A 23046-nucleotide genomic window follows, 5' to 3' on the forward strand; every position below is an offset into this window, starting at 1 on the left:
CAACAAAATAATTTTCTGTAGTTTGTGATTTGACAAGCAGCATGCCACTGCCCCGATTCTCTTAGAGATTCTGTAAGTTAATACAGTCAGAGGAATCCTTTTTTCTGAGTAATGATAAAAATTAAATAAATCTGAAAGTGTGTTGCTTTCTGGTAGGTCAAGAAGCTTCCCAGTCTAAAGATCCAGGTATTGACAGATTATTTCAAATAATATTTAAAATTAATAATAATAATTAATAATTAATATATAAAATAAATATTCAAAATAATAATCATCATCATCTTAGCTGTTGGACAATTTTCTCAACACAACCTTAGCATCTTTAGTTTGTTCTACAGCTGCTTGTAGTATTTTTACTGAAAAACATTTTGAGATCGTAGGGTTAACAAGGTATTTTCCATGTTCCTAGAGGAAGGATTACAAACTTCAGCTGTTCCTTTTCGACTGAAATTAAAGCACAGCCTGCCTTAAGTAGCAACAGCCACAGGTTTCTGCTTTTAAAATCTAGATTTCTTCTGATAAGTTATGACTTAATTAACAAACAGTGCATACACATTTTGAAGGGTAATAAATGAATAAATATTAGCAAACAAGTCTGAAGAGTGTTTGAGGTAACGCAGGAGACAGGCTGGAGTCTCTGGGTAAGGACTAAATGCTGTATTGCAGCAACCACTACTTGTAATGCACTGAAGGTTGAGATAAGTTATATAACTTAGCGATAAACAAAACTTCTTCCTTTGTGCCCGAGAGTTTGTCACATACAGAGTAGTGCGAATGCTACAAAGACTTGATACTCAAAGTTTTCATTTTCTTAAAGAATTCAGAAGGCTGAAAACAAAACAGCAAACAAAACCCGCATGCTCCTAATGGAATTATATTGAGAGTTATATCCCTTTATCTCAAAAGCGAAGTTTCTCACCCAAGACTCACCCTGTCCTTCCTGCTAGGTGAGGTACAGTGGTTAATTCGGGCTGCTGATGGATGAGCACCCCCAGTAATCCCCCTTCAGGAGGGGCTTTGTGTGCATTAGGGGACTGCAGTACCTCGGTGCCCGCGTGGGCACAAACTCATTAATTACAGCTCTGCAGATTTGGAGCAGAAAAGCTCCTACAGGTCTTTCAGTAAACAACTACCTAATTACGTTCTGGTGGGACGTGCAGGTAGGAAATGTAATACACTTGGCAGGTTTCTCCGGGACTCCTAAAGCAGCAAAACCGTGTATGCATGAGGAATAACACAAAGCACATCTCGGCGCTCTGCAGGAGGGCAGATGCAAATTCACACGAGCAAATTCAGAACCGAAGGCACAGAAACCAGCTTAGAGTTGCTTAAAAGCCTCGTACTCACCCTTCTCTGTGAGCTTCTCCTTTCTCTAGCTCCTGGATGACCCCCAACAAGACCTTGATGGTTTCCTGACTGGAGCTGATCAGATTCTCCATCACCTGCAGCTGCGCTTTCAAGTCCACAACTTCGGTGTGAGGCACGATTTGCTGGCATTCCTCGCTCAGGGCGACGGCGGCCTGGCAGCTGGGCGAGGCGTCGCCTCGAGGGCTGCGCTCGTGCCGCTCGCCGGCCGGGCACCGAGCCTGCAGCGGGCAGGCGGGCGCCTCGGCGGCCTGCGGCTGGACCCCGTTGAGGTGCACGGTCCTCTTGCTGTCCTCCTCGCCCGCCGCCGGGCACAGCGACCACTCGGCTTCGGGCTGCGAGGCGTCCGCGCCGCCCGCCGGCAGGTAGAGGGTGGCCACCTCCGTTTTGAACACCCTCCCCTGGAGGGGCTGCCCGGGCTCCTCGCTCCCCGGCTCCGGCTTGGCCGCGTTGTGGAGGGGGCAGCCGGGGGGCTCGGCGCCCTGCCAAGCCCCCGCGCACGCCCGCTCGCCCACGTGGGAGATGAACTCGGCCGTCTGCAGGCTGCCGGCCTTCCTGCCCCACTGGCCCTCCTCCCCCGAGCTCCTGCCCTCCTTGTCCTTCAGGTCTACCAGGAACCCGTTGTTCTCGCCCTTGAAGGCGTCGACGGCGGAGGCGCTCTTGATGATATTCCCTTTCTTGCGGTCCAGGGGAAAGGTCTGGTAACACTTCTTGAGGTCCGGGGAGGTCTGCACCCCCGTGCTCTTGGTGACGTTGGGGATGGACCTGCGGGCGGGCACCGTCATGTACTTGCGGTAGGCCGTTTTGTAGGAGAGCGCTTTCGCCTCTCGCTTCTCGCTGTCCTGGCTGGTGGCGAGCTGCTTGTCCCGCTGCTCGTTCTGGGCCTCGCAGATGTCCTTGAATCTCACCTGCAGGGCCTTGTTGCGCTTCTTGATCTGCCGGTTGGGATCCAGAGCATATTTCATCTCCAGAGCAAGCGAAGCTGCTGGCTCAACTTCGCTTTCCGAGGTGGTGAGTAAGCATTTGCTGGGCTCCTTACTCACCATGATGCCTGCAGTCAAAAACAGTTCAAAAAGGCCGTGTTAGAACAGAACTACGAGGTTTTCCCCCTAGTTTTTCCCCAAACTTTTTGTATTTGAGCTCATTTCCTGTGCTTTCACTAAAGAGGTTGGCACTCACCACCTTTTTTGCTGGATTCTCTTCATTAACTCATAATCCTTGGTATTAGGTACTAGATCTTGGTCTTTTACTAAAAAATAGCGCCTTTATCTTGCCGTGCTTTATGAGATCAGTTAAGACCTGGTCTCAGGGAGCAGGCTGTGACCTCTGCAGGGTGACAAAACCACCTGCTCGGGGGCTGAAACCCCATTTTTGTGACACCCTGGGGGTTTTCCAGGGTTTTTCCGTGGGGGCTGGCTCCCCACGCAGGCTGTGCTGCACGGGAACCCAGGCACTCAGGAAGCGGGTTATTTCAATTTACTTCACAGTTAATAAAAAGTAAAAGAGAAAATAATTTTTAAAAGTCTGTATATTTAGGGAGAAGTCTGTAGCACTGTATCCTTAACTCTCCTTTAATGCAAATGTTGGGGACAAGAAATACCAAACCGGCATTATTTTTACAGCATGCTTGCTCAGAAAACTTGACTCCTGTGCACTATAGTCTGCATCCTGGCACAAGATTTATCTAATTTCTCATTGCAGATGTCAGTATCTGAATTTTTTTTGAAATCTACCTCATAGCTAAACATAAAATCTGGATGTAGGTGAATTTTTAGCAACGCGTTGGTCCTGCTGTGTGCATAAAGTTTATGGTCTTTGAAAGTTTCTGGAAGAAGGCGGCAGTGCAGAAATTAGTTTTGCTTCAAATGCAAAACAAGCCATCCTTTACTAGAAGCACAATATACCTTTATAACAGAGCTTCTTATCCTAAAGTATCCTAAAGTACTGAAAAATAAGAAAAAAAAACAACGAAAACTGTGATGAGTCAGAGCAATGACTTAATCTGCTATTGAAATACGAGCACCTCCTCAAGGATGAAAAGAAGCCAACTGCTTAGCACAGAGCAAGGGAAAAAAGCAGCTCTATCTCTGTGCAGATCATGTGGGATCTGGAGTAACTGGATGGCTAAGACCTCATTTTTACACTTCATCTGAAGTTGTCATTTTTAGTCTCCTATTGCGCAAATTCCTCCCTAATGCTGAGATTTACTGAATTACCCAATTCTCACTTAATCCGGGTGTTCTGCGGGTGTCTCCTGTTTAAACACGGCTGTACCTTCAGCGGGGCTGGGAGTACGAGGTATAATGAGCAAAGGGACTTCCAGGCGTGGCATTTGGAATAAGTTTTTGATAAAAATTCTCCCATTAATAAAAAATCTGAAACTCTTGAAGACTTAAGCGCCACAATTGGGTATGTTTTATAACATCAGCTCAGCGGTACAAGTGAATGCCTATGACTAAGCTGTGTTTAGTTTTAATTTAATACAAGATAAGAAGTTAGATTCAGTGGAAATCTGAATGTTTACAGTGTTCAAAAAAGTAATTATAACCCTTGGAAATATGAACACATGAAAGTGTGGCAGACAACCTGTACGCTGCAAGGCTGGGCCTCTGCTTTATCCAACAGCTTTCAAAAATCTCTTGCAAACGTGTCAACACTTAAACTTTTATCATGTTATACTCTATTTCAGTTAGATTTCTTAGATACATACGAGTCTGTATGTATGAACAGAGTGTCTGATAGCAGCATGACCATGTCCCTCTCGTTACGGGGAAAAAGATTGTAAAAGGAACTGCTGAAAGGGAGCCTAAAGATAAAAGTGAAGCTGAATGTTACATCACGGAGATCTCTTGTATGTTGTGCTTGGGTGTGGACGCTCAGCTCTCTGTACGCCTGTAAAACATGACGTTTAGATATTTTTTTCAGAAAAGTGAACTACGTAGGAATGGTACAAAGTTTTTCTTCCAATTTAAAACCTAAATAAGGGGCCAGTTGGGCTGTGTGAACACCAGTATCCTACGCTGGCTGTTTGGGGCTGTCTTATATCACTTGCAGGGTGAAGTTACACCCGTGAGACACATCCTGTGTACGGAATCCCATTTGTTCCCAGCTTCCAGAAGCTGTGCTGGTAGAAAATGTATCCAGCTATCTAAAGGTGGAATTTTACAACACTTTGGATAACGAAGCGCTTTGTAGGATACAAACCTCTGCATCCGTCAGCCTGCTGTTTGACAGGCATATACTGCACATGGATAAAATATGTTGTAAAAACTAGTGTCAAAAAAAAAGGCACTTCCATAAATATAGAGCTATTGGAAGCAAGTCTATCTTAACTTCCATAGATCTGATAAGTCAGAAAGTTTGCCAAAAACAAAAAAGAAAAAATACAGTAACACAGCAGCCATTGTATCCCATATGTTCAAATCTGCTCATCTGGGTTCCTGCACTATTAGGGAATTTTACCAGATATGGTACGTTGCCTTAGAAAAACGTGAAATCCACCTGAAATATTGGAATTATTTCTGAAAAGAGGATGCATTTTTACCCAGAAAAGAGGCTCACAAAAGTTGGTTGGTAGATCTGGAAGTCCCTTACTGCAAACATCTCTTAGGATACCTGAGAGTTGTCAATGTTCCTGGCAGAGTCAGTTTTCTGGCACTTTATTTGACAGTAGGCTCCACCAGCACACAATTTATGCTAAAGTATTGGTTTGATAATTTATTAGAATGCATGCGAACAATCTCAGATTATTTGGGATACTGCTTTATCCCACAATCTTTGGGAAATGTGGATCACTGGGTCTGTTTGGAATGACTTAATTGGCGGAATTACGTTATCTCCATTAATGTTATTAATGGAGCTGCTAACCTAGATGAAACCAGGAGCCCAGTGATATTCTGCAGAGTAGAAATAGCTAAATGCAGCACTCTATTCGGTGTTGCAGTTAATTTTAAGCGTGTCTCTAATAGCCAAAAATTGATTCTTCAAAAATGCTCGTCTCCCTTTCCCAATTGCACGGGCCTGATTGATTTAGTTAATCTAGAGTTTTCTGTTCCCTCCGGTAGCTTGGACTAACAATCTTATCAGCAGCTGTGACTGACAACCACCAAAGGAACGAGAGCTGATTTTTTTTGGAAGATTTACTCAGTTCTCAGCATGTTGAAGGAGAACTGGATGTGCACGCTGGAAAGCAGAGTGGTTGAGCCAAGAGTTGATTTAGAGTTACATAAACTTTTCTGTGTTAAATACGTAATACTTTTTGTTTCATTTATGTTTTGGACAAGGTGTTGACTGCAATTTTGGTTTACAGACACTACAATGTACTCTTCTGGTAGTGCTGCTTAACCATCTCACCTGTATTTGAGCTCAGCTGGTGCTAGAGCTCTCCCCTCTTTCCACTAAGCTCAGTGCCAAAATTCATACTGATTTCATGGGGAACAGGAGCGTGCCATGGGCACAGCCTGCACCTGGATGGGTAAACTGGAAAAGGAAACCTCATTATCACTTGTTTCCAGTTCCCAAACTATCTATCTGTAATCCTGATGATGAAGATCCTCAATTTGCTTGAGCACTGCAAACCTTATGGCTTCCCGCATCATGGGGCTAGTAAAGGCTTGGGATCTGAATTTCGGCTGCAGATGCCAACAGAGAGCACACATTGAAACTTTCTGTCTGTGGCTCCCTTAAATAAACCCTGATTGTGTGACATGATTTGCTAAGCAGAATATGTAATGATCACAGAGCTTATTTTTCAGTTTTTAGCCTTGATTTGTTTATAAACTCCTGGCTGATTAAACTTAAGCAGTGTTCCCTAATGTTTGAATATGGAAATAAACTGTTTAATAATAATAAAGCGATGCACAGAGAAGCCTGAAGTTGGTACAGAATCTCCTAGTTAAGCCATGGAAAGCACCTGCTTTATTATTTCAGGTTCTCAGGAGCATGTTTTATTCAACTTAATAAATGTCTCCTGTTCAGTTCTTCATTTTCATTGACACTGCCTGGATTTCCTTCTCTCAGTTTAGAAGTGGTGCTGGGCATGGCCAGGAAGAAGACCTGCCTTACCTGGCTCGTGCCTCACTTACGAGGTAGGCAGACCACAAGTACATCTGCACAGGACTTCACTGTCCCCTTGCCCAAACTGCTCAAAGTCACTGCACTACCCAGGGAATTAAGCTGCCGGATTTCTCTATTGATTTTTTTTAATGATGGAAAAGGAGACTTGTAACCTACCTCATAATTTGAATTTGATTTCTGTCAGTTTTTGACACAGAAATGTATTCAAAGCGTAAACGTGCTAGCAAACTGCACGGACCACGTGCAACTTCCCAAGTTCTGCATGCAGACAAAAGGCCCAGATCCCAGCCTGGAAAGGCGTTGGGGATTTGGCTGTAAACTTCTGTGCACGTGTTAAGAGCACAAAGGAAAAATAAGACAAGGGATTGCAAACGATTGGAGTTCACTGTGTAAAGGGGAGCCCACTGGGGATACGTACCTTCAGGCTTCTCAAGGCTATAGTTCCTTATAAGAAATCCAGCTCTGTTCTTATGCACCTAAATATTATCATAAAGTTTAGTAATGTGTATTTGTTTTACAAAAAGTATTTTATGTCCACAAGTTGTCTTTTAAATGCATGCATAGCCTATAGTCCATTTCTGTCTTTAAAAATAGACATTTGAAAGAAACTGGGATTCACTTCCCATGAAGGAATAGGAGATGGAATCCTGTTCTAGGTAGATTCACAATATACTGTCACGTAGCCCAGTGACAGCAAGCTGAGGATATTCTACATGTAATCTAATAATTTTTCTTAATTTTGAATTAAGTAGATTCTTTTCCCCAACTTTCAGACATTTTTCAGCTTTCTGAGGAGCGTTGTCAGTCGTTTAGAAGGAATCCGATCGTTAGATTAACTGGCCATTCTATCATACAAACCTCAAAATCATGTAGTAATGTCCTAAAGATTAATCAGTAAAGTCCAATAAACAAACTGGACTGATAAAAAAGAAATTAATTGGAAGTTAATAATGATCTTAGCCAGTTATTAGTTGTTGCAGACACTTGTCCGATGTTACAAATGCGTATAGACTTTTAATACTCGGCTCTGAGGGTGAAATCTGGCCTCTAGCTACATGTAAGGTATGCCCCATTTTTGTGGGTTACGAAGTCCAGATGGTTGTTAGGGGAAAAAATACTGCGTGTAGTGACACACCGAACTGACGTGGAGACCACTCCGTCTTCCTTTTATCAGAATTGTTCATGTAGAATAATAAAGTTAGCAGTGCTGGTAAATGTCAAACTATTTTTTCTTTTTAAATCTGTTCTGAAACCCTTAGGCATTGAACTTGAATTTTCTCTCTTGAACTTCCCTATTTATTGCTCAATAGCGAATTCATTCTCGTTGCTGCGTTTATGGATTCTGTATTTTATCAAGCAGAGGGCGAACTGCGGTAGCCTTATAATCTCCCTGCTTTGGGAAGTTTGCACCACTTCCATGAATTAGAGCGCTGCTACCTTTTGCCCAACCCAGTGCTTTGCAGCCTGTGGTCTGGAGACACTTTGCTTTTGTTTCACCTTTGTTCTGTCTTCCTGAGAAGAATTTACAGCTTCCACAGACAAAAACAAAGTTGAAACCCTGCTGACTTGAAGCTGATGTTTCACTTTTCAGGAACTTTCTCCTGCAAAAACAGCTTTGGGATGCATTACTTAGAAATAATGCACTGTGCTGTAAACCACAAATGTTTGGTGATGCTCAGCAGTACGATTTCCAGAAATGGTTGAGCAGTTGGACAGGATGGTCTTGGAAAGTCTGCTCCAACAGAACTGTCCTGTCTATTGATCAGCCAGTTGCAGCGTGACACAGGAGGGATTCTTAATTGCCCTAAAGTCTTCCTTCAGAATAAGCACAATCGCGTGGCGTTTGGTTCTTTTTCTTTTTCCTCCCCCCATTGGTAGGCTCTGTACGAATGATATATAAAAGTCACATCCCAGATAATGGCTCAGGTGGTCAATAAATGCCTTTAAATGCTCTTGTGAGCTTTAACTTTACAGCTAAGTGGTTGGAAATAAAATATGTGATTTAATAAACTTAGATAGAGAAGCTACGTATTGCAGGATAAACTATTTAAAACTTCCTTACAATGCAGTTTCCCTGAGTACACAAATGCTACGTCTTATCTTCTACATCTTTGATATCTGCTATGTGTTCTGAACCCAAATTTGTAATAGCACTCAGGTTTTGGTGCTTCCTATATTGGTGAATAAGATAAGATCAAAAGGTGGCGATAAAATCTGGTACAATAAGGGTTACTTTTCCCTAAATGTTTGTACAACTCACACTAGTAAGAGATCTGCACTTACATAATACAGACCCTTGTGGCCGGAGTTAATAACCATTTCCTTCATGTTGGAACAAATACAGTGTCAGAAATACTCCCTGCCAATTCACAGCATTCAGAGGGCTGACAATATGAAACGTTTGCTAGAATGTACGATGGCACGGCGCTATTACAAGAATTATGCTCGGTTTTAATGTATTATGCAGCTATTGCTGCTATAAAAATCTGAGTAAAGGTTTATTAGCATTATTTTGCCCAGATTTACATGGCAACTCTTTCAGTGTTACAGCTGATACTTGTAGTGGAAGGATGTTGCTGAGGATGTGTTGCTAGGAGAATCGCAAATAGCTCTGCTTCTACTCCGCTGTCTTCCAGGAGCCCAAAAGCCAGCCTACTTTCACTGGAAGCCTTTTGTCATTTTTATGGCACTTTCTCTTAAATAATTAAAGTAGCAAGCGTAAAAACGAGAACTTAAGGACAGTTCTTAATCTGCGTTATTTTTAATACCGACCTCTAATTGTTCTCCATAAACAACAGTAGTTTTTGTGAGTGTTTAGAGGGGGAAAAAAAAGTACCAAATGATGACAAGGAAAGCAGTTCTGCTCAGCTTGTCTGTTTGCATCCTGGCTTTCCAAGTGATGGGGAGGATACAGACAGGAAAAGTTAGAGAAGCAGGTTCCAGCCCCTTGCTTGAGCCTTACAGCTTTACTTTTGCTGTGGAGGTGCTGGAAGGCACCGTGGCGCTGGGCTCGGGCCCAAACCAGGCATTTTAGCAGGTTATTAATTGTTATTAATTGACGAATAACATCATTCTAGGAAATCTGAGTTTTGAACTCCAGTGCTGCCACTGGGAAATAAACGCTGGGTGATTTTCACCCTCTTGAGGAGGGCATCTGTGAACAGTTTTAGTCTCCAGCAGGTTCTGGCTCTGTTGAGACCTGAGCCTGCTGGTGGTGGGGAAGGCAGAGTGGTGCACACATCAGCCTGACCTCTGCAACAGGAAAGGCTGGGACAAAACTGAACGATGGTTACCTGCAGGGTGACATTTAATTGCTCTACTGCAAGAAAGAAAGATTCCCAAATGTTGCAGGATTTCTTTCAGAAGAGCTGGTTCTCCAATGCTGTTGAAATAACGTGAAGGAAGAGCTGAATTCTGGTGTGGGGTGAAGTTGTCTTTAATTCAGACACCTGTGCAAAAGTCCCAAACCTCAAATCCCAAGGTCTCAACTTCTCCTCACATGTGAGCAATGTGGGACGAGGCTTGGAGCTGCTGAGCACCCAGGTGAAAGTGCTTGTTCCAGGTCACCAGGGGAAACGTTTTTGGTTCAGTACAGGAAGAACTGCGTGGAGAATGAAGGGGAGAGCAATGAGAGCACGCACAGGTGGTACGGAGATGGAAACTGAACTGCTTCTGGGCTTTGAGAACCTGGGAGGCGATGTGGAGGAAGATCTCCACAAACACTTGGTGTTGTCGGTGCGTTATTTGTGGCACGGACGATCAGGAAGCACATCACAACAATCATTAGAGATCTTCTCGGGGATATTTATATGGCCCTTTTGTCAGTCTGAGTTATGTACCGTGCTCATCTGAAACTGTAGGACTGTGGCTGAGAAGTCCCCTATTATTAATCGGAATTGCCTGAATAACGCTCTAGGCACCAGAATTGCCTACCAGTCAGATAATTTGCATCATTTTTATTGTGGCTTTGTGTGTTTTTAGACTCGCACAAAGTGCGAATGCAAGATATAACACATTTTTCTCACCAGCCTGCTCAGCTAGGGCTACCTAAAATACACAGATTCATCTTGAATGGAGACAGTGAGGCCCAGCCCGTAGAAGGGATCAGTGTTATCGGTGTCAGCAGGCAGTTCGGGCGGCATTTCTCGCTGAATTCCTCTCTTCAGCACTGGGATGTTTTGTCTGTCCCTTTGTCAGCTCCTCAGAGATACTGCAGCGTTTTATTTGCTGATGGCCTTGATACACAAAAATGTATTAAAGCGATCCCCAATGTAAATGTCTGCACTTGCAGCTATCTCCTCCTCCATTTCTGATTGCATTTGCAGGAGGGAATAATGAATGTAACAACGAAATGGGCATGAACACCCAATTACTAACGATATGAAGGAGAGATTGGGTTTGCTGTAAATGCTGGTTCTTATGCCTATATGAGTGTCCAAATGCTATTGATTTGACTAAATTCTCTTCTTCCTCCTTTTCCCAAGGAGAGCAGAAGCAGCTAACGAGACCCAAACCACTTTCCACGGTGCTAACTTCACCATGCAGTCCTGAAACTGCACCCCTGCTTAAGCACTTCTCTATCAGGCATTACACAGCCTCTTTCCTCATTTTTAAAAAGTCACTGGTGCCACGGTTCGCGTGCCTGGGGCTTCCTTGGGCTCTGTAACTTGCAGCAGCTTTGATCTCCCTGACTCGTTTGCAGGCAGCAGCACTGCAGCTCTGGCGTGAGCATTGGCTGCTGTGAATCTGTGGGCAGCACAGAGCAGCTCCGTGCTCTGGCCGTGCTCAGGCACCCCCAAACCACCCCAGCACCCTACCTGAGGACGGGTCGGGTCTGTCCCCCCACGCTGTGGTCACAGTGGTGGGCTCTCACGTCTGCGTCGTGTGTCTCACTGAACTCCAACACGACTTCTGAGTCCTGCTGCTGTGAAGTGGGCTGTGTTTCACCTGCGTGGGTCTCAGAAGTCAGGGCAAAACTAAATACACGGTGACAGTTTCTATTGGAAACTGTGCTGGATGTTTTGGGGAGTACAACACGGGTTTTACTGCCATGGCTTGTTTCAGAGGACTGTCTCTTGTATGACTGAATCACTGACTAGGTGTCTGCGTTTTTCCTGGAGGTTAAAAAAATGAAGAGGTGAGGAAGGGCAGCTGTAAAACAAGCAGGGAACAATTTTGTTTTTTTTTTAAAAAAAGCAAGCACAAACCAAGTAAATCCTTCTTTCTTAGCTGTTAACACTTCCTAGCTCCAGACCATACAGGCTCATCCTCCTTTGCTTTTGTTTTTAAAATGGTTTAATTTTGTAACCATGTGGGCATCGTGCACAGGCATGCTGTAGTGCACACACACAGGCAAAAAAAAACATGAACCCCTTGCTTCTCTTCCCCATGGGTGGCATGAGGTTGGGGTTTTGCCAGTATTCTTTCAGTACAAAAAAATAAGGAATCACTGTACCAGCTAAAATGAAAGTAAATACACGTAGAGGAAAAGGTCTTTGGGCTTTAAGAAAAAAGTAATTATAATAAAAAAAATTAATGGCCTCTCTGGAGATGAGTGGAAAACTTCAGCTTTGCATCTGGAGGAGCAGGATGGCCAGGTGGAAATCAGGAAGGGAGGAAGGCACGCTTCGGTGCACAGGACTGCTGCCAGAAAGGGACCATGCAGCTGAGGCAGACAGCACCTACAGGAAAAAAAACTTCACGCAGGACTTCCAGTGTTCACTTATTGTGAGAAGTGAGTGTGTGCCAGGCACTGCAGGTTTTCTTTCTGCAGGGTTGGTGAATTCTGTGCAAAAGCCACATATCTGACCGCATTTTTTTAACCTATTCTATGAAATCCTCCTACAACCTGGCCCCACTAAGCCATACAGCTGAATTTCTAACATACCTGACCACGTGTGACCCTATTACTGGTTACAGATGGACTTCTCCAGCCTGTCCTCCAGTAGCTGCAACATCAAATGTTTTGTCTTAACATTTGCCTTTGCATTTGTGAGATGTTTCACTCGCTGTTTCGGTATGGATTGAGTTTGAGGCCAAATGATCAGCGAAGTGCATGGATGTGGAGGAACTTCTGCACCCCCTGTGAGGACAGAAATCTCCTCCTGTAGAGCTGGGTTAAGAGGTTCACGTCTGCATCCAGGTGCTGTAGGACCGAGAGCTCTTCAGACCCAGGGCTTTGAAGCCCACCTGTTTCACTCAGAGTGGGAAAATGGCTCTGACTCCTCCGTACGCCTCTGTACTTACAGCTTGGCTTTGGCTGTGACAACTACCGCTGCAGTAAAGTCAGGCCTGCTGCCTTCCTGCCACTAAAGGGGGGAAAATAAGCAAAGAGGAGGACATGAAAAGCAGCTGTTGGGTCACTGAATTATTATTATTACAACCTGCTATCGTTGCCTATGAGACTTGTGCTCGTACGTATACCTGGTGACTTTTCAGCAGGTGACTTTCAAGGCATGGATCACCCCCATGCTGTACAAACGTGTAGACAGGCTGAACTGCTGTGGAAGTATGAAGGGATCAGCAGAGAGCTATCTCCTGCCTGAACGTCGTAGCACTGTAGTAAATTGACTTCAAAGTGACGTGCCACTAAAATCAGAGAATGCTCTGATCATATTCTGTGCAGTCCAGAATAATCTGAAACTTAGTACCTAATGAGTGGCACCTGTGCACGTTCATAGGTTAGACAGTATGATTCTGTGCAGAATAAAAGCAAACAGCACTTTTCAAATGGCTACATAGCAAATACCCCCCAAATTCACCACACTGAGGTTTTTTATACTTCAAATATGTTTGCAGTCTCCTTTCCCTACAGCCTATTGGATTTGAAAACTAAGCAAACAAAATAGAAGGCAGTGCTGCACTCTGAAACAGATCCAGATTTGTTGCTTACATGCTTTTTAATATCTCGCACAGATTTTCAGCAGTTCTTTAAATAGTGCCTGTCATAAGGCACAAAATAATCCCGCTTTAATCGCTAATTTAAGCGAGCTTGGTATGCGGCTCCGCTCTCTGATATCCTAGGTTCACTGCAGTTCCCTCAGGTACGCGTGGATTTTGGGACTGCACCTCCCAAGTTGTCCCTGCCCAGGCTGCCTCCGCTCGCCCTGAGGTACCACCACAGCCCGGCTGCGTTGCAGCACAGCTTTTTGGCAAGCCGGGAGCTTTCGCTGCCTCTCGCTCGCCCACCAGCCGCAGGCAGAAGCGGTGTTGCACGGCACTGTTATGAGGTCGCTTTCAATGCCTCCAGAACAGGAGAAACGCAGTGTTAGAGTTGGCGGCGTGTCCTCCGAACGGCGTGAGCAGCCTGGGTTCCCCAGGAAGGCACCGCTGGCTTGTGGTGACCAACAGCGTTCGCTCCCCGGTAGTGCACGTCAGGAGGACGCCTCGCTGTGATTCGGCACTCGTGCAGGCTCCCGGGCTTCTCGGCAGCTCCGTTTCCCTCCCTACCTCTTAATCTGCAGGGAACTTGGCTGCTCCTTTCACTCCGGATTCATTACGGAGGCTGTGCATCTACTGTACCAAAACACTGCTGTCGGTGAAATAGTTAACCGGGGAAAAAAACGCAGCAGTGATCTTATGAGCTACTTGTTTGTGAGCTTAATTAGCGGGAAGGGTGCCGTGAATGTTAAGTGCTGTCCCTCCCGATAAGTCGCCAATACTTGGTGCTGCTGCTGCCCAGCTGGCTTTTTGTTCGGTGAGCCTGTGTGTGTGCACATCAATCTGGGGGAAACGCACTGATTTCTCTCCAGATTACACATCTTTCGAGCGTCTCGTTAAAAATACGCAGGATTAATAATTACGCAGCCCTAAAGAACACATTTTTCACCAAGGGCATCGTGACGTCCTCACCACAAAAAAAAAAAAAAGCAAAAAAAAAAAAAAAAAGCTGCTTTAGTGCTTTAGTGTCAGCCTTCAGCAATGAGCTCATTCGGGGAAGACAATATGCTTTAAATGCAACAGCAACTCCAACTCCGGGCAGCGATTTTATTTCGTAACTGCTCGTTACAGATATTGGGCTGAGCACGGTGCAGCATCGCTCTCCCTCGCAGCCAAGGACTCCGTGCCACGGCCGGGCAGAATCAGCCCCTGGGTGCAGAACCAGGGCTATCCGAGCACCGAGACCTTTCCATCCGAGCTGCTCGGCTGCGTTTCTAATGCTGGAAAAAAGCTGGCTTTGAACTTGAGAGCGTGTTTTTTTTGGCACTTGGCGAGGGGTGCTGCTGGAGGGAAGGCTGGGGCACGCTGCTCGAGCCCCGCCAGGCTTCGCCCCACAAGTACGGCGCTGCCAAGCTCCTCGTCCTCCACGCTCGACATTTCTCCTGCCGATCCCTTGGCGTTCAGCACGGGGTTTAGGATGCTCGCCTGCCACCTGATTTGGGGCTCGTAGTTTCTCACCCGGCGGCTGGCTTTCCACCTTGGTGGCAGCGCCCTCGACACGAGCAGCACCCACACTGAGGGGACAAACCCCCCGTTTCCCTCAGCCCAGACCTGTTACCCCTGGTTCGCGCACCTCACCACCAAATATCGCTTCCCTGGCGATATAACAACTGGCTGAGGACAGCTCTTATCAAACTTGCCCCTCGGCGACCCCCAGGCGCTGCTGTCCCCCCCGGTGCAGCGCCACAAGGTCAAGGGGGGCGCTCAGCCCCTGGGGCTCGGGGGGGGGGGCTCTGCCCTCAGCGGGGCCCAACCGGGCTGCCCCTTCCCTTCCCCATCATCATCCCCATCATCATCCTCATCCTCATCATCCCTTACCTTGAGCGTCCTCACCAGGGCGTGCGGTGCTGGGCGCTCCCTGGGCGCTGCATCGCTCTCCGGGCGCTGAGGGGAGCGGCGGCGGCGGCGGCCCCCGGCTCGGAGCCGGCCCCTCAGCGGCGGCCTGGGGAGCGCTGGCTGCAGGCAGCCGCCGCCGCCTCGCCTTCCCCCGGCGCCCTCATGGGCTGAGGAGCCCGTTTCGGGGAGAGGGAGGCTCGGGGAGGATGGAGGGGGGAGAAAGGGGGGGGCCGAGGGCCGCCTGCCCGCCGCCGGGAACTTGTTGAGCGGGACCCGCGCTGCGCGGGGAGGAGCCGGGGGCCGGGCCGGGGGCGGCCCCGAGCCGGGCTATGAGGGGAGGGGATGTAGTGGGGGGGGAGGCTTCCAGCCCGAGTGCTGCTCAAGAAGCGTTTTTTATCATTATTTTTATTATTTATTTATTATTTTTTTAACCGCCTCCTGAAACTTCCTCAGCCCGCTCGCCACCAGCCACCCACCAGCGATGCTGAGGGCCACACGTCCTGCGCTAGGGACTGCACAGAGCGGGACGAGCTGGACGGGCCCTGCCATAAAAACCACCCCACTGCCACCCGCTGAGGGTGCACCAAGCCTTGGCCGTGTCACCGCAGGGCGAGACGCCCGAGCTGGGTGCCCGGAGGGTCAGTGCATCGCCAGCCCCGGCACGGTGCAGCAGCAGCACTGCCTCCGCTCCTGGGCAGCTTTCTGGGGTGAAATAGCTGGAGCAAACCACGCAGATCGTTGCGCCAGCGAACACACACTGCTGCTGCTGCTGCTGCTGCTGCCTGATTTGTGCCAGCTTTGCTGTCTTTACCCAGGGCTCTCTGCTGGTAGAGCCTGGCGCTGGGTGAAGAAATCCTCCCGGACCCGTTCGACATGTAAAGCATCAGTGTGGGAGCACGGAGATATTCACAGGCATCCCTGACGGTTGAGCCGCAGTTCAGCCGTGCAGGACTGAATCTGAGGAATGTTTCACAAAGCAGGCCGTCAGCAGAGGGCAGCTAAGTTGCTCTGCTTGCCTGCTACCTGTCCAGGTGCTCCCCTGGCCCGCCGCCCTCCATCCCTCATCTGTGCAGGCTCACCAGGACCAAGGGCACGCCGTCTGCATCGCCTGCTGCTCGCCCCACGAGCCGTGCCACGAGGGCACGAGCTGCTGGCACGGCTAAGGTGGCAATTTGGGATCTCTCTGGGTATCTCAGAGGAGATGTTTTTCCAAAGAAATAGGTGGGAAGAACTTAAATATCAGTTTGCTTGAAAGAACAACAAACACTGTGCATTTAATTTTATTTATTTTTTTGGTTTGTTTTCCAGTTCAGCAGCTCTGATTTGCTGTACCCCAGGACCTCTGTGTTGTTTTCTTATACTGAAATAAACTTGTTTATTTATACAGCCAGTATATAAGCAGGGGTAAAATGAAATGGTGCGGTGATCACCTTTTAGCTAGGTGTGCTAATTTGACAGGAGACATAGATCACCTGTACTAGATGCAGTCACTTTTTCACGAGCTGAGCACGTGAACCATGCCAGCTGCGTCACACGACGTGCAGACCGCGGCTGCTGGAAGGAATCACTCCCGCTGCATAACCTCAGCGACTTGCAAGGAAAAGCCCTCCGACAGAAGCAGCAGTTAAAAGAGCTGCTGCTCCAGTTAGTCTTTTCTCCATCATCATAGTTAGAGAACCCTGTCCCAGGGCTGATTATTCTTGCACAGCATTATGCATATGCCCCATTTATAAGGCTAGGCAACTCTACAGTGCTTCCCGTAGATGTTATGAGAATTAGAAAGGTCTTTCCTGTTGCCCTTTGGATTCCTGCTTGTCCTGCATGTGTGTAAGCACTGTTGGTATAAAGTACTTGTAGCTTGTACACAGGGTTCAGTTACTCATGGTTTGTGAAAAATGACAGGATTCCTGATGATCGTGCTTCACATCACTGTAAGAGTGCAGAGAAGTAAATACACGGGGGAAATGGAGATGCTTCATCATCCCCCTTGCCAGTTTTTCAGCCTTTAAAAGATGCCGAGTGCAACTGCTGCAGGTCAGAATTATGCTGGAACAGGGAGAGAAAGCTCTGACCTCAACCTGGTAAGATGCAAAGAGAAAAAAAAAAAAAGACAATTTATTATTATTTCTAAAGTACAAATCCATTTTGTTCTAACGGGCTGTCCTATCTTGCCATATCGCCTTTTTTCTGGTGTTTGGCAGGCAGGAGGGGGTAACTCTCAGGGGCTGGTTCTCAGGACTGCAATTCTGGTGCGGTGCTTGCGTGGAGATTTCAGCACGGGCCCTTTTGGCTGCCAGCGTTTGGGACATATGTTTCCTGTGCTCGGTACAGCTGCGAGGGTTTTAGCTCCTGGGGAGCGTGAGGCTGCTCGCAGCGAGCGTCCCTTGCCTGGGAGAGCCGCGTGTGCTCTGAGCAGGTGTTCGCTATGATTACGCTCCGCCAGAACGTGCAGGTCCTGCAGTGCAGCGCTGAAATGTCGATTTCTGGAACAGTCTGCGAAGTTCTTGTCAGTCCTTGAGGAAAGGCGCTCCCATCCAGCTCAGGGAAAAGCAAGTGGCAGCCAGAGCTCTGCTTCTCTGCCAGGTGTGCCAGCTGACGCCAGCACGGAAGGGAAGATAACCCACACCAAAGCCGTTTTCCAAATCAGCGTGCAGGCTGGTATTTACACTTAGCCTGGTTTAAAATGTGTGTCGTGCACTAGAACCCAGGACCGGGTTATATTGAAAGGGGAAAAGTCAAAGAAAATGTGGGGCCAAGTGCATGAGTGAATGAGGGCAGGGCAGCGATGCCGGCCCTGGAAGAGTTAGGATCGAGGGCACTATGCGGCCTGGCACCATCACAGCAGGAACCCATCCTCCAGGGCTTCCTTCTGCCACATTGTCCTCCCAGACCTCTTCTTCCACATGGGACAACTGACATTTGGTGTCATGTCCTGTGACAAAAGGTGCTGCTCAGCTTCTGTCCCCGTGAGGCTGCGATGCCTCAAGCTGCCCAGAGGATTTATCTATCCTTCCAGTGGGATGGCTGCCGCTGGGAGGTGTGGGTTTTGTTGTCGTTTGTTTGTTTCTTTGTTTAAACCTGAATAATTTATGCCTACCACTTGTTGTAGGTTAAGTGACTTTCTTAGAGGCAGCTAATTTCAGTGCTAACAGTAAATACAGGAGCTTGGTCACGGGGAATACGTAATCAGCTAGCACTGGTCTAATTTATTGCGGGACCTCACTGCCTCCCTTTTAGCTGAAAGGAGAGTGAGATTTACTTGATCCGAGACAGTGAGGCATGCAAAATTGTGAGCCTTTTCAGTCCATAGTCACCTAGGACCGGCGCCATCATCCCACCCTTGCTGAAGGCCATTACTTTCCTATTGCTGAGTCTTTGTTCACATGAACGGGCCCGCTCCTTCCATGCCCGCGTGTGATAGCCGTGTCACTTTCCTTTTGGGATCTCTTATTTATTTATTTACTCCAACCTGCCAGGGGAAGAAAAATGGAGGAGCGTTAAGTATGCTGCTCTCCTCCAGCTGAGGTGAATGCAAACTCGGCTTGAATTTCAAGCAGGTCCTCCTGCCATCGCCCTCAGAGGCACTCCCAGCTTTGGGGGAGGACGCGGCCCACTTGGCTGCCTGACGGAGGAGGGAGGGCTCGGAGGCACGCAGGGCAAAAACTGGCGAGCAATTGCACATCTGTGAACTTAGAAGAACATTTTGAAGATGAAGTGGATCTAAGATTATGTGTACAGCACCCCTAATACCCGTGTGCAGCTAAAATATGAAGCAGCTGATTAAGGGAACTGCATCTTATGGGTGCTCTGCTCGAAGAAGGGAAATGCTGAGTAACATCATTAGCTGTGATGATTATTTCTGTACTTCAGCAGTATGAATACGAGCAGGGTTTGGGCCTCTTAATTTCCCTTTCTACGCATCATTGGGAGAAAAATGCAACAACAAACCCTAGCAGCCAAAACTCTTCATTTCAAGTTCTGGTTGGACGCTGTCTCGTTAGGAGGCCAAATTGCTGGAGATGTTAGGTCCTCCTTCTTCGTCTGAAGGGGAAGCTGAGTGGGGTGGGAGGCTTCTTTTCATATTTTCACCCTTTCTAGTTGAGAAGTGTACAGGTGTTTTTGGGAAGGGAACCGACCTGATGATTGGAAATACTCGTGGTGGTGGGTTTTTGGTTGGTTGGTTTGTAAGGACGGAGATCGTGGAACAGTCTCGTGTGGTGCATACAAGTTGTTGAATCACCTCGCAATAAAGATGTTCTCACCAGATGCAGACTTCTGCACTGCTTAAATTATCATGCAGTCTGTACGGCTAGGAAATAAATGAGGGTCTGGGAGACCGTGATGTATGATACCCTAAATGGCTGCATTTTGTTCATATTTGAAAGGCAGTTTAGCTTGTCGTCATTACTGATGATTTGTGCTTTTATAGCCCTTCCTTTTGCATTTCAGAAATCCTTTGTGCCCATCTGAATAATAAATCACCGTGTTTGATTTCTTCAGTAAGAGCCAATGTGAAATTATATTCTTATTAAGATGTCTTGAGAAACTGTAAGTGTGGGGGAAATTGTCTAAAGGAGTAGATGCCAAGTTGGCTAATATTTTGTTTTGCCTTGTTTATTTTATTATCTTTGCAGATCGCAGGGATGTATCTCCAGTTGCTTTGCGGCAAAGGGAGAAATACCCTGATTAAAAATAAAAAATAAAAAATCCGATCGTACTTTTGATTGCTTTCAAACAAATGGTTTCAGATTTAAGCACCTAATGAAATCTGGAACGAGCTTGAATTCTGCCTTAGAATTCAAGGTACTGACAAAAGAAAGGCAAATGTAACAAATAATGGGAATACTTTCATCTGCTTCATATTTGCTCTTTGGTGGAGCAATATATTATTTATACAACATTGATTTCATTAGAAGGAGGATTTGATGTAACTTTTCTGTCAAGCTGGAGAACTATTAAATGTTATAAGGTACTGTAAAATCCCAAGCCTTCAGTAAGGTTTTCTAGATTCAAATTTGCAATAGTTCAATATTGCAATAAAGCATAAAAATACAGGCTTTTACGTGCTTTTACATATTCCTTTAAAGGTAGAAGCCCACATAGCAGTTCGGTGCTAATGCATACTACTTAGCAGAAAAAACAAGCTACAATAAAATGTATGAAAAATGAAAATCATACAAAATTAGGTAGGAGAAGTAAAAGTGAAGAGTGCAAATAGTCGAAAGTAAATTGAACACACCATTTCTGGCGGTTCCGTGAGTCTAAAACAAAATTAAATATTTGGGCCATACTGGTTGGAAATGAACTCTTCAATGCAGCTTCCAAAATCCCTACGCAGGCACCAAACCTTCAATTATTTTGAGACATGGTAGAGGAGTGAGGCCAGTTTTTGGAAATAGATATGAAGAGGCAGGTTGCTTTATCATGAGCACCCCAAGCCTTTAGGCACATACTCACAGTTAGGAGCTGTGATGCTGTAATTTAATGAGGGGCATCTTGAGAAAAAGGAACGGGAAACTCAGGTCTAGCGGTGAATTGCAATGACCACCACAAATTTAGGAACGAATGTGATACAAATTGAAAAATAAGGAATTTCACAGTCCATTCCCTGCTGTGGGAAGGCAAAACTTCCATAGGGTCTTGGTCACTGTGGCCTTTCTAGCACCATTTCTTACTACAGAAAGAGTAGTTAAAGAACAGAGAGCTGTTCGGGATTTTTTTTTTAAACATGCATTTTTTATCCACTATATATTTCTTACAAACAATAGCTTAAACATTCCTGTGATAGCATGCCATGCAAACTACCGTAGGAGCACACAATGTTTCTTTAAAAACCAAAACCCTTTTTTCCAACCAAAAATTATTGGAAACATCACTTTGTTAGTACAGTACCTAATAGGAGCACGTCACGTTGGAAGACTTGAAGGAATTTAGGAACTTTGAGCAAAATACTCATATCTACATGTATTTTGTTGCTGGTACTAAAGTAAAATATTTACATAGAAAAATCATACGTTAAGCTTTGAATAGTGCCAGTGCTCCAGCTGAATATATTTTTTTAAATAAAATAACCTAGGAATGTAAGCGTTAGCAAATAAGGATATGCTAAATTCATGGTTGGCTTGCAAAGACTTAATTCTTTTATGTATTAAAATGTATGTGACTAAGTTTTACCTTAAGAAAGGAATATAAGAAGTTATTTTTAAAAGTCCTGAAATCCTACAAGCACAAAATACTCGACTAAGCTGTGTTATGCAGCAGTCTGATTATAAATGTGGGAAGCCTAATAATGACATTAACTAAATTTCTGATTGACAGCGAAGGCCAAGTGAAGTCCTCGTTAATCCCGGCTGTGTGGCTCCTGGTAAGGCAGTACAATAAAAATGGCTCTGTCCTTTGTAAAAAGTGATCTCCAGGATACTTAAATACAAACCATTACAAGCAGCACCACATTTTGATTTCTTTAAATTTTCAAGCAAGTTCAGCACTGTGAATATTGATACTCAGAGCAGTAGAGGAACGTAATTAGGACATGCTTTAAATTGGAGGGTGCCAGGCAGTGTTGTGGTGAAACCCACAGGGAAGGGGGTGAAACAAATGTGCGAGGGGCAGCAGGAGAAGCCCAGCAGCTGGGGCCGGGCTGGAGTTGTGGGCAGAGCTGCGCAGAGTTCATCTTTCCAGGCTTTCTCTCTGGGAAGTTGAGATGTGCTGCTTTTCCGCAGCCATCTGGCATGGTTTGGTTTGGAGTCTCTGAGGTTCCGCGTGCCCGAAGAGCACGGTGTTTGTGTTTCAGCATGAGCAGCTGAGGTTGGGAGATGAATTAATTATCATGAAAGGGAATCCTCCTGAAGAGCTACAGTGCAGTGAGCACAGGTTGCGTGAAGAGTAGCGCTGGCGAAGCTCAGCCACCACGGTGGGCAAATGTTGCTGCTGAAGCCACTGGACTGCAGCCAACAGCCAGAGGATTTTTCATTTTCTTTTAGAGAACTCCAACACGAAAGAATATCAGTGTTAATGTAAGGGTAATTACTCCTCTTTCCCCGTTCTGTACAGAACTCAGCGGAAACAAGGTCACTGGAAATCTCAAGGTCTCCATTGAAATGTTCTCCTTACGTTTGGAAAATCTCCTTTTCTGTTAAGCTTGTGCAACTAAAGGGATCGGCTTTTGGCATTGTGTTCAGCACCTCAGCCTGCTCTGCGAGGCGCTGCCCTCCCGGCAGAGGCAGGGCTGGAGGCTGGAGGCTGGCAGGAGGCGTGCGGGGTGCGTGGGTCGTGCTGCGTGTTATGGAGGGTGGGCTTTGAGAAGGGGTGGGGGTGAGCAGGACCCCCTGGGGGCTTCTTCAGGAAGTCCCTAGTGGTTATAAGTCGGAGATGTCTGAAAACACGGGAAGAGATTTAGTGTTGAGGGTGATTTTTGTAAAACTGGTGATTTTTTAATTATTTTTTTAAATATCTGTTCTAACAAGTGATGTCCACGTTTAGAGTTATTCTACTTCGTTGTTGGTTGCACGTTGTCCCCAGATGTCCATCCATCCTCCAGATGTCCATCTTGTCCCAGGATTTGTGCAGTCCCCTTCTGAACTTGCTTTTGCTGCTTGCCTTTGCAACTTCCACCGCTCCCTGTGCTTAGAAAATAAATGCATAAATTAAAAAGTACTTTCTCATATTTGCCTCAAATTCATTTCCCATTAACTTCAACAGCTGTCTGCTGGTTCTAATGCTGTGGAAGCTGCGAGTAGCAGCTGTGCACTCATTTTATCCCCCACCTCTGTGATTTTGAACACCTCTGGCTGTACAAATCCCCCCTCCGCCTTCGTGAAAGACTCTTGG

At 46.2% G+C, this 23046-nt stretch overlaps 2 protein-coding genes across 5 annotated transcripts in view; one reads left to right on the forward strand and one right to left on the reverse strand.

Annotated features, from left to right (window-relative positions):
- INSYN2A (inhibitory synaptic factor 2A) overlaps positions 1-15485 on the reverse strand; it is a 37633-nt gene extending 22148 nt beyond the window's left edge. Inside the window, exons 1-2 of one of the 2 annotated variants that reach the window (XM_027460796.3) lie at positions 15199-15431; positions 1348-2416 (exon numbers count right to left, since the gene is read on the reverse strand). In XM_027460796.3, coding sequence (XP_027316597.2) covers positions 1348-2411 — 1064 coding nt within the window. In that variant the 5' untranslated portion in view covers positions 2412-2416; positions 15199-15431. Of the gene's footprint in view, positions 1-1347; positions 2417-15198 lie in introns of both variants that reach the window. The other variant, XM_038180996.2, reaches the window with a different exon arrangement.
- The window catches only part of DOCK1 (dedicator of cytokinesis 1), a 259267-nt gene that overhangs the window by 99155 nt on the left and 137066 nt on the right, over positions 1-23046 (forward strand). The gene's annotated exons all lie outside the window — the stretch shown is intronic.

The sequence above is a fragment of the Anas platyrhynchos genome, chromosome 6, assembly GCF_047663525.1.
Source record: "Anas platyrhynchos isolate ZD024472 breed Pekin duck chromosome 6, IASCAAS_PekinDuck_T2T, whole genome shotgun sequence".
Classification (NCBI taxonomy): domain Eukaryota; kingdom Metazoa; phylum Chordata; class Aves; order Anseriformes; family Anatidae; genus Anas; species Anas platyrhynchos.